General features: G+C 40.9%; 1 protein-coding gene across 1 annotated transcript; it reads right to left on the minus strand.

The window, feature by feature from the left end:
* Positions 1-6,346: 6,346 nt before the first annotated feature.
* On the minus strand, positions 6,347-8,599 carry LOC121858522 (Krueppel-like factor 1). Its single transcript, XM_042354993.1, has 2 exons — positions 8,491-8,599; positions 6,347-8,292 (listed from the first exon to the last, which is right to left on the minus strand). Exons 1-2 carry the CDS (start codon positions 8,506-8,508, stop codon positions 7,201-7,203), a joined length of 1,110 nt encoding a protein of 369 aa, XP_042210927.1. The 5' UTR covers positions 8,509-8,599; the 3' UTR covers positions 6,347-7,200.
* Between the last annotated feature and the right edge of the window lie 3,848 nt (positions 8,600-12,447).

Genomic DNA, 12,447 nt, shown 5'->3' on the forward strand with positions numbered 1-12,447 from the left:
AGGGATAAAACTAATTGCTATTGTTTTTTGGGCTATTATTTGATGGGAAGTGGTAAAAATAAAAGATTGAGCCGCTCATTAAGGGAGAGTTATTGTTGAGAGAAAAACAATGAATAAATAAGAGACCTTCAAGGAGACATACTTGGGAGGATCTCTCTCTCTCAGTGACGTATAGCACTGTCCTCACACCTGCTTAGTAGACAAACACAGGTATATCCCAGGTAGCAACGCCAGGTAGATAACAGGTAAACAACAGGTAAACAACAGGTAAACAACAGGTAGGAGCAATATAAACAGGAGTACTTCATCATTATCAATTAGTAGCACCAAAGTCTACTGTACAAGTGTGTGTGTGTGTGTGTGTAATAATAATATAATAATAATAATAATAATAATAATAATAATAATTAACGGTTTATTAAAGAGCTTGAGCCAGAAGGCTGAAATATACATGTGTGAGTGTGTGTGTGTGTGTGTGTGTGTGTGTGTGTGTGTGTGTGTGTGTGTGTGTGTGTGTGTGTGTGTGTGTGTGTGTGTGTGTGTGTGTGTGTGTGTGTGTGTGTGTGTGGGTGTGTGTGTGGTGTGTGTGTGTGTGTGTGGGTGTGTGTGTGTGTGTGTGTGTGTGTGTGTGTGTGTGTGTGTGTGTGTGTGTGTGTGTGTGTGTGTGTGTGTGTGTGTGGGTAGTCACTTGCGTCTTAGGTGCTGTTTAAGAATCCGTCAGTGGGTATGGGCATTAGTTACTGTATGCCCGGTAGAGGTCTCTAATTACATCTGTATCTATAACAGTGTTTCCTAATGACCCAATTAGCAGGCAACTATTACTAACCACGTAACTAACAGGTATGGTCGTGAGGATAGTTAGGTAAGGATGTAAGGTAGTTAGGTAAGGTTGTAATTGGTCGTTAAGAAGACAAACTACTCTTGTTCCAACGTCAGCCTAGAGTCCGTTTTGGGATGCCATTTATTTAATTATTTATTTGTTTATTTGTTTATTAAATTATTTGTTTATTTATTTATTTATTTGTTTATTTTTATGTTTTATCCTTAATTAACATCAAAGTCCAAACTAGTAATTTATAAACAAGTGTTGAAATGATAGTGGAAAGACTCTCTCTCTCTCTCTCAGTAATAAAATATTTCCTCGCCATCAGCTGGATTTATCGCCTCTATAAATCTTCCATTGATTTTTTACAACTTGTGTCTCAGATAAAGGTGTAAATATTGCCGTAATGTAGTTTTATGACGCAACACACCCTTCTACACCCTTCCACACACTCTACACTCTCTTCCACATCCTCCACACACCCCAACACACCCTCCACACGCACCCTCCCACACATTCCATAAAGTCATTGGTAATTTCTCCTACAATATCATATTTCTTTATACTCGGGGTCCTTGACATATATCTCACTCTAACACCTTTTTGTTATATAATACATGTTTTTCAGTCTTTATCAAGTCTTTCTGCTGTTATTATAAATCTTTTTCAATATTTTATGTTAGTGGGAGGTTTTAAAACATTCTTAAAAGTATATTTCAAAATATTTTTCACTTGCGTTCATCAGTGTAAACAAACCCACTTCATGTCCAAGATGGCTACCTTCTCGTACCGTCTGCTACGTATGGCTTAAGTTATCTATATTTTATGATTTATTCTGATCTATCATTCACAGCTTGACGTAAATAGTTTGGAAAGTCTTTAGAGTGTATCAGATTGACGCATTATGAATATATACGAATACTTTCCATATATACAAGTACATATTTAATATTTTTCTTCTACCTTTAGTGATTTATCGTTCTTGGGTTTAAGCTTAAGCCAAGGTCAGAGTCACCGAGTCGAACGTTGTGTAGTGTCCGGCCATTTGTTTACATTGATAAATTGTGGGCGGTTAGAAGACAAAACAGACATTTTATTATAATCGTCGTATAAACTTTCTTAAGTATATTTATTGTACTAAGATATTCAAACGATAATAATATAAACTAAAGGTTAATGTTGTGTTTTGTATTGGAGTTATCGAGGAAATATTACAGTGAAGCGTAAGCGGTGTGGCGTTAAATCAGCCAGTGATAATGACAATATACAAATGAATAATTAATACATAAGTACCAATATAATTTTACATTTACGTTGACAGATGAATATATTTATGTGTGTGTGTGTGTGTGTGTGTGTGTGTGTGTGTGTGTGTGTGTGTGTGTGTGTGTGTGTGTGTGTGTGTGTGTGTGTGTGTGTGTGTGTGGGTGGTGTGTGTGTGTGTGTGTGTGTGTGTGTGTGTGTGTGTGTGCGTTGTCTCTGACGTTGAACAATAACTTTTATTTAACATTATGAACAACTCTGTATTGAAATTAAACTACATAATGAGTTTTTATATTTTATTTATATATAGTTTAATAATTAGGGAAGTTCCAGGTACTCATATCAGGTGAATCTCTATACGCTACTTTCATTATCTCAAACTACACAAACTTTTATCAACTTTTAGCCCATCAAAAGTATCTAAAATTAATACTTGTCCACAGTTCAACTCGTGTTTAGTATTACAGCCCGATACTGACCCGACAGGTGACGCAGGTAGACTAATGAACCTAATTAGCGGTGAACGAGTATTGGTGCACCTGTTGTTGAGTTACCTGGAGGGTAGGTAAAGGGTGCTATACTAACGATAATCATACACCCACGGCAATCATACACCCACCCAATATCATACTCCACCCACAGCTTGAGTGATAAGAGAAAGAAGAGAGAGAGAGAGGTTGCCAAGTATTATTTATCACCAGTTTTCTCTCACTTGTACGAGGAAGACAAGGAACAGAGACGGTTACCGGAGACTATTATGCTTATCAGGACACTCCCTACCTAGGTGAGGAGAGGTGAGGGAGGACAGGTGAGAGGGGAGGAGAGGGGTGGGTGGGAGGAGGAGTGAGAGGGGGTGGGGAGGGACAGGTGGAGGGGAGGAGGGGGTAGGTGGGAGGAGAAGTGAGAGGGGGTGGGGAGGGGACAGGTGAGAGGGGAGGAGGGGGTGGGTGGGAGGAGAGAGTGAGAGGTAAGGAGAGGTACAGGTGAGAGGGGGGAGGAGGGGGTGGGTGGGAGGAGGTGAAGGAGAGGGGGGAGAGGTACAGGTGAGAGGGAGGAGGGGGTGGGTGGGAGGAGAGAGTGAGAGGTAAGGAGAGGTACAGGTGAGAGGAGGAGGGGGGGGTGGGAGGAGAGAAGTGAGAGGTAAGGGGAGAGGTACAGGTGAGAGAGGGAGGAGGTGAAAGTTCTTAACATTATACAAATCAGGAGATAAATATTTCACACACACACACACACACACACACACACACACACACACACACACACACACACACACACACACACACACACACACACTACAGTATCCAGGACATATCGAACCACACCACATATACCACATATATGTCTATGTATGTATGTATGTATGTACAGTATGTATGTATGTATGTGTGTATGTATGTATTTGTATGTATGTATGTGTGTATGTATATATGTATGAGATCTTGTTTACCTGTACAGAACTAATTAATCTCACCAACAAAAACCCTTTAAATCATTCTTCCTGTCATGAATATTCGGGACTTGTCTCTACACATCTCCTGAGGACACACACACACACACACACACACACACACACACACACACACACACACATTGAGATCACCTTTGTTCACCTCAGCGAGCGAGGCATCATAGTCGGCACCTATAAATGACCCGCCTCCCTCGTCTAATCGGTACACGGTCAGGTCTTGTAGTGCCATTAAGCATGTATTTACCATACAGGAGAGAGATAATGCAACCATCCATCAGAGGCCAGTTGGTATCTCCATCAGAGGCCAGTTGGTATCTCCATCAGAGGCCAGTTGGTATCTCCATCAGAGGCCAGTTGGTGTTACGTTAGGTTAGGTTAGTGTTACGTTAGGTTAGGTTAGTGTTACGTTAGGTTAGGTTAGTGTTACGTTAGGTTAGGTCAGTGTTACGTTAGGTTAGGTCAGTGTTACGTTATGGTTAGTTTGGAGGGAGAGGAAGAAAGAGGAAAAGACGAAGGAGGAATAAAAGGAAGATAATTTAATAGGAAATAATGGAATGATAAATAGTTTAGAACCAAGGCCCAGATAGGTGCTCCCTCCAATGACCTCCCTACTGACGCCACCTACCTCACCTTACCTTATATAAGTCTCTAATGCATTAAAATCTCACCAAAAACCATTCATTAAAGACACCATAATGCCATTTAAGTATATATATCTTCTTAATTGGGTCTCTAATGAAGGCAGGTAATTAAAGTGTTTGATATAGTAACCAAACACTGAATCACCCAAACACTGAATCACCTTATCCATAGTTTACGGCACCTAACGTTACTTCTCTCTCACGCTATTGGTTAAAACACCTACAAAAAGTAACCAATCGTAATCCTTTTTTTGGGGGTCTCGGGTTACCATTCGTGCTTACGGACAATATGGAACCAATTAAATGCATGTCTGACCACAACACCCCTGGCCCATCTTGGAACGAACCCATCTTAGGAAAAAACTGAACAGAGTCAGCCGGGGGCAAAATGGTCTCTCGTCTTGGCTAGTTCCGTCCGGCTACTTTGCTACTTTTCTTTTATATGTTACTACATTTATTTACCATGTTCTTGTTTGTTGTTTGTTCGTGTTGTTCTTCTTCTTCTTATTATTATTTATCTATTTTTTTATTTTTCTATTTCATCTTTTATTTATCATCAGTTCCTCTTCTTATTTTCCTTTTTACTTTTTATTGTTGTTTTTCTCTCAGTTATTTCATTGTCTTCCTCTTCTTCTTCTTCTTCTTCTTCTTCTTCTTCTTCTTCTTCTTCCTCTTCTTCTTCTTCCTCTTCTTCTTCTTCTTCTTCTTCTTCTTCTTCTCCTTCTTCTCATAATCTCTTCAATAACTTGTAAGTCATTTTACTCTCTTCCTAACCTCGTACCAGATATTGAACTATATAATAACCATTCAATTACATCACTATTATCTATGATACTCTCCAATTATATTAAATTATCAATTATTCTCATCATATTAGAGGCAACGAGTCTTAATACTGGCACGGATACGATGATTAATAACCTGCATTATTATTATTATTATTATTATTATCATTATTATTATTATTATTATTATTATTATTATTATTATTATTATTATTATTATTATTATTATTATTATTATTATTATTATTATTATTATTATTATTATTATTATTATTATTATTATTATTATTATTATTATTATTATTATTATTATTATTATTATTATTATTATTATTATTATTATTATTATTATTATTATTATTATTATTATTATTATTATTATTATTATTATTATTATTATTATTATTATTATTATTATTATTATTATTATTATTATTATTATTATTATTATTATTATTATTATTATTATTATTATTATTATTATTATTATTATTATTATTATTTGGACTTGTTATTTTATCGTAAATTTTACCTTTATATTTTATTATTTTTGTTATTTTATTTTTTCTTTGATTTAATTTTTATTTTATTGTTTTTATTTATATGTTTATTTTATTTATTTTATTATTATTCTTGTCTTTTATTATTATTATTTTTATTCTTATCATTTATTATCATTTTCTTTGTTTATTTGTTATTCACTTTAATAGTTCCATTGTTCATCACTAGTATATAAACGCCTCATAAATACCGACAATATTAATTTATGTACAAACCCTAAAGAAATGTGTGTAACTTTACTCACTGACCCAAAAAATAACTTTACATGAAAACAATCAATTTTTTTACAAGTTTCTAATAACTTTTGGATTATTTCAATATTTTATTTTGTGTATACATACTGTAGTTATGTAGTGTATACATAGTTATTCAGTGTATACATAGTTATTTAATGTATACATATATGTAGAGAAACATCCTAGTGTATATTCTTGATATAAGGGGATATACTGTATATGTATAGCCCAGTATAATAGACTATTGTGTGCAGGTATGATCCCGTATCCATGATGTATAGAGGTTAAAAGACATATGTATAGAGTTGTATATCCCTGGAGGGTGTATGTTTATGTATGATATGTATAGCTCCATCGTTACAGCTCTATGGAACACTATCTCAGTATACTCGTAATGTATACTGGTATGAAAAACTCTAAAATGTATACCACTCTAGAGGGGGACGTTATACATGATGTATTACTATATTATATGAATCTAATATACATAGATTTAGTTATATATATATACAGTTTATATATATATGTTTGAGGATAAAAATATATATAAAATTAGTAAGATTTTTTATTGATGTATTCTATAAAAAACGGTACAAAATAGCTATGTACATTTTATACTACACACACACACGTACATACATACATACATCCCTACACGTACATACATACATACCTACACGTACACACACACGAGCCAGCAACACGTGGGCCTGATATGACTAGATAAAAGAAGTTTACATTTACACGGTAGCAAACACGGGCCGAGTGAGCGTCTGTCTGTACGTGGGGGACAGACGGAAGGACAACTGGGAGGGAAGTACAGACAGGTGTGAGGAGGAGGGAGGTAGATAAACAGAAAACAGACAGGGTAATAATACGACTATAAGAGAATAGACAGATAAACTGAGAGAGAGAGAGAGAGACATTCCTCCCACAACTGTAGAAGCACGAGATCACTGTTATCACTGCATCACTGAGTGTCTCAACAGGTGTACGGCACACGGGGAGAGACTGAGGTGTGGTACTGGCGGCGAGGGCCAGGAGCTATGGCACTGTCACGGTCATTTGGCACTTGGGCAAGCAACTGAGGTGGAGGTTATTGTAAAAATATATAGATAGATATTTATATTTATATATGGCACGGCGTTGTCAAGGTTTATTATTATGTAAAACAGGTCAGAGAGCCGTGTGAGGCTTTACGAGAGGCTCACAAGACACTAGCTGAAGCTCACAGGGTCACATTACAGCTTCACGTAAGACTCAGAGGGCCATGTGACGCTTCATGTGAGGCACAGACTGTTTAAGAGTCTCACAGGGTCACATTTAAGGCTTCACGTAAGACTCAGAGGGCCATGTGACGCTTCATGTGAGGCACACACGGTCATGTGACTGTTTAAGAGTCTCACAGGGTCACATTTAAGGCTCAGAGGGCCATGTGACGCTTCATGTGAAGGCTAAGATGGTCAGAGCGAGAGAAGGCTCGTTCACACAGTCTACACTGGAAGGGGCGGTCACCAGTGTGTTTGCGGTAGTGGCGAGTCAGCTCGTCAGAACGGGCGAACTTCCAGCCGCAGCCCTTCCAGTCACAGGTGTAGGGCTTCTCGCCCGTGTGGGTCCTCATGTGCGCCTTCAGGTGCGACGACTTGGCGTACGTCTTGGCGCAGCCGTTGTGGGAGCACGTGTGGATTATTGCCTTGCGGCGGGTCCAGGTGCGTCTCCGGCGAGTTTTGGGTTTGGCGGGCGCCTGCTGTTGCGGGCCCACCGTCGGGAAGCCGTGGGGCAGTCCTACAGGGAGGCAGGAGGCCATGTTAGGGGCCAGAGGGCCACTGAGGCCGGTGGGTACCTGGCCACCCATGAGTGACGGTGACGACGGCGGAGTCAACAGGGGGTTGGTGGACATGACGGGGAGTCCTGGCTGGTAGGCTGGCGGCCCCGAGCTAGGCGGGGGGTAGAGGTCTGCAGGGTAGGGCGGCGTGGAGGGGAAGTAGCCGTACTGGAGGCCGGGGTCGGTGGCCGGGTAATACTCGGTCCAGGAGCCTTCCTTGTACTCCCAGGAGCCCTCGGGTACTACCTGCTCCCCGTACTCACTCTTCACCCGCCAGTGGTGGGTCGAGTAGGACGCCGGGTACGGGGCGCTGCTGGGGCACGCCTCTCCTGACGCTGGCGACAACGTGCGGGGCTCGGGCTGACATGAGCTGACGCCTGACACCGTGGTCATCCGTGACACTGGTTGGGCGAGGTTGGGAGGCTGTGGGGCGGCCTGCTGCGTGGGTGTACTGGGTGGCTGTGGGTGGGTGGGTGGCTGGTGGTGTACGTGTTGCTGTGTGTGTGTAGGGTGTTGTGGTGGTGATGGGACTTGTACGTGTGAGGATGGTGGCAGATGTAAAGTGTGTAAGTGTGTGTGTGGGTGTGCGGGCGGCTGGGGGTGGGCGGCGGGCATGAAGGAAGTATTGGCTCCTTCACTGGTAGAGAACTTGATGTCGCCCAACAGCACCGTCTCTATGTCCTGCCACATCTGAAAAGACGAGAGAGGCAGAGTTAGTCAAGCGAACACCGGCTGTCTCTTGCAGGAGATCCTCAACAACGGAGCTAAAACATTAACAAACACAAAGTTTTTTTCACTCAACAATATCTCACTGCCAGGACAGGTTACTTGTGGCCTTCATCAACACTACAATATTATCTTTCCGGGTCAGAAGGTCACATAACTCACATCCAGATACTCGGCCATGGTAGAGGTGACGGGAGGCGACCCACCATACACTGACTCAGGGGCACAACACGACACGGAGAGAGATACGTCCTCACTCCTCACCTCCGTCGCTTCAACTGTTTCTCACCTGTATCTTTGCACCTGTTCTTATTTTCCAGACGTGTGGCACGAGCGACCCACCACCACCACCTTATTCCTCTGTCCTTCGTCAGTTTCCACACTCGTCCTGGTGTTGACCTCTTCTCCACGTCTTGTTCCTTCCTCCTGTTATTATAAACCCAGTTTGGTCTCCCTGGCTCACTGGTTTAAGTTTTACTGTTGGTTTATGATATATTCACCTGGAGATGAGATCAGTGTGGCTTATGACGAATGATTTATGGTAAATTGCTGAGTTAAAACGAAAGAAAACATTCCGAGAGTGAGTGAGTCTCCTGGCTGGATACCTGCCATTCACTGGGCATTTTAGATGCTGACATCATCGTCGACCAATCAGAGACACCCCGGGACAGATCTTCTCCAATCAGAGGGCACAAGAGGAGGGATCTTAGGGACTAGCAGCCAATCACAGCGTTGGCCCCCGGGCACGTGCCTTCGATCGTGGCCATAAACGGCATCGTTAACATTTACCAGCTTATTTACTCAACAGTGATCGTCAAGGACAACGTCATTAAGTCACCAAAACCCTCGTGAAGTAATACCAACGTGAGTCTCAGTTAAGGTTTGCACCAGTTCACTGAGACAGAGACTCGCCCGGCCAGCGACACCTGGTAACACACCACCAAATTCTCGGGCCAGTTTGATGCCTTACAAGGGATAAAATGTTTTTACGAGAACAAGAAGGGCAGGACCCATACGGCCTTGTGGTAGCCACCTGGCCCTTGTGTGCAGCAGGTGAGGGTGTGTGTGGGTGATCAGTGCGAGGGATCAATTAAGTCCGTCTTACCTGGGCTCATCCCTCCCCCCAGGTGACGGCTGCAGACAATAGCCACAATACCTGTCCTGATGGTTAGCGATAGATGGTGGTGCCTGCAGTAGCTCCTTGATCCAGCAGCAACACACAGCTGATGGTGAGGTGGATAAGGAAGAGGAAATGGTTCACTGGAGGGTGTGTGTGTGTGTGTGTGTGTGTCTGTGTGTGTGTGTGTCTGTCTGTGTGTGTGTGTGTGTGTGTGTGTGTGTCTGGATACGTACATGTGTGTGACCACTTAATCACTCCCTCCAATAAATCTATCAGAGAGAGAGACGCGTTGACGGGAAGAGGTGTGGAGAAGGAGGGAGGGAGGGAGGAGGGAGGGAGGGGAGGAAGGTAAGGAGGGAGGGAGGAAGGTAAGGAGGGAGGAAGGGAGGTAAGGAGGTAGGGAGGTCAGAAAGCTACTTATCACTTTATAGGATAATTACTTCCCCGACTTGCCGCTGGTGTAGGGTGGCGCTGTCTCCGGGCCCGACATATATACAGTATACACCACTTAAGTATACCCCTACACCAGGCTACACCACTTGCATACACACCGTACACCACTTACATACCCCCACACCAGGCTTACACCACTTACATACCCCACACCAGGCTACACACCACTTACATACCTCTACACCAGGCTACACCACTTGTACACCCCTACACCAGGCTATACCACCCCTCACACCAGGCTACACCACTTACTATACACCACTTAAGTATACCCCTACACCAGGCTACACCACTTAAGTATACCCCTACACCAGGCTACACCACTTAAGTATACCCCTACACCAGGCTACACCACTTAAGTATACCCCTACACCAGGCTACACCACTTAAGTATACCCCTACACCGGGCTACACCACTTAAGTATACCCCTACACCAGGCTACACCACTTAAGTATACCCCTACACCAGGCTACACCACTTAAGTATACCCCTACACCAGGCTACACCACTTAAGTATACCCCTACACCAGGCTACACCACTTAAGTATACCTCTACACCAGGCTGACGTATATACTAATTATATAACCATTCGTAGACCACAAAATAATACGCCAATATATTCGTCGTTGGTATAATTACTGACGTCTTTTGGGTATATCTATAGTAGTATACTTGACGCAGCTCCCAAAGTGGTATATAATTAGCCTATACGGTATATATTCGTGTAGGTATATTCAGTTCTATATACTATTAGTAACTCGTAAAGTAGTCAAGGTATATTTGATGTTTTATATACTTTTAAAATGACTATAATAGTATATCGATATTATACTCGTTATACTTAATTTGGGATTGACTTTTGTCCTGGATAGATAACTCCAGGTATAATAGTGTAAATATATACCTTATTTTGGGTATACTCTCTCTCTCTCTCTCTCTCTCTCTCATGTTACATAATTGAGAGAGAGAGAGAGAGAGAGAGAGAGAGAGAGAGACATTAACTAAGTTTGGCTCTCAACGTCACGGGAGATTTCAACGCTGCCAACAAGAAGTAATCCTCAACTGGTATTCCAAATAAGGCCTCAAGAGCCAGCTGTTACTTAAGTGACTACATGAGACATAAGGGGGGTAGTCACTGAAACTGTTGTGTTAGGTCATTCGTCGTTAAAGAATTTTAATTATTATTTATTTTTGGGGAAATTTTGAATTACGAAAATTATTATTATTATTGTGTTGTTGTAGTTATTGTTGTTATTGTTGTTTATTGTTGTTGTTGTTGTTGTTATTATTATTATTACTATTATTGTTGTTGTTGTTATTATTGTTGTTGTGGTTATTGTTGTTATTGTTGTTGTTGTTGTTGTTGTTGTTGTTGTTGTTGTTATTATTATTATTACTATTATTATTATTATTATTATAAAAATTTCATACAAAGAAGAAAACTGATGAAGATGAATAAGGAAAATAGAATAAAGAAGAATTATAAGAGATATTAAATAGAAGATAAAGGTGAGGAAGACAGAGTAATGACTGACTGGTTAGGGAGGAGGAGGAGGAGAGGAGGAGAGGAAGAGGAGGAAGGGAAGGAGAGATAGAGAAATAACACAGTGGTTAGAAAGAGCTAAAAGAACACACAGACAAAATGATGAATTAAATTAAAAATAAACTTTCCTTCCCCAAACTACTGATAATAATACAACAGAAGAATGCAAGGTGTGTGTGTGTGTGTATGTGTGTGTACGTGTGTGTGTGTGTGTGTGTGTGTGTGTGTGTGTGTGTGTGTATGTGTGTGTATGTGTGTGTACGTGTGTGTGTGTGTGGGCAATACCAACATTATTATACTAAGCCCCAAACGTCACACACACCCTCACCAGATTATAGATAATGATACAATTTTATTGAATGTTTACATTATAGTGATGGAAGGTTATATTATACACAAGATGGTTTATAGCGGTCCTCTGGGTCGACCAACCAACAATATTTTAACATTTCCGTAAAAAATTGTCTCGTGGATGATGGGAGATGTGGCCTGGTGTGGTCAGTTGTGTTGTTTGTGTATGTGTTTGTTTGGTGTTTTGTTGTTGTTTGTTGTTGTTAACTGCTCTGTGTGTGTGTGTGTGTGTGTGTGTGTGTGTGTGTGTGTGTTGCCTTACTGATCGCTTGTTTGTGCTCATAATGTTATCTAAACAAACACTTATACACCTTTACCTGTATAAATATCTAACTACAATACGTCCTCCGTAACCTAAACATTTCAAACACACAAATAAAACACCACAAACACACAAAAGGAGGTTTATTCCACAGGGACACAAACCACAAGTCGAAACATGAGTCGAAACGCTTCAGTTCTGCTTCTGTCGACAATAGATCCAATACAATACTAACCAACACGAAACAATAAAGCTCATATTCATACAGGTATATGAATCAAATCTCGACCTTAGGAATTTATACCCAGGCATCCTTCTGACCATCACAGGAGCTCACTGTCTCAAATCCAAACTGTGGCATTTACGAACGAACCATTTTCAAGGATTC

The sequence above is a fragment of the Homarus americanus genome, unplaced genomic scaffold (assembly GCF_018991925.1).
Source record: "Homarus americanus isolate GMGI-L3 unplaced genomic scaffold, GMGI_Hamer_2.0 scaffold25866, whole genome shotgun sequence".
NCBI lineage: Eukaryota > Metazoa > Arthropoda > Malacostraca > Decapoda > Nephropidae > Homarus > Homarus americanus.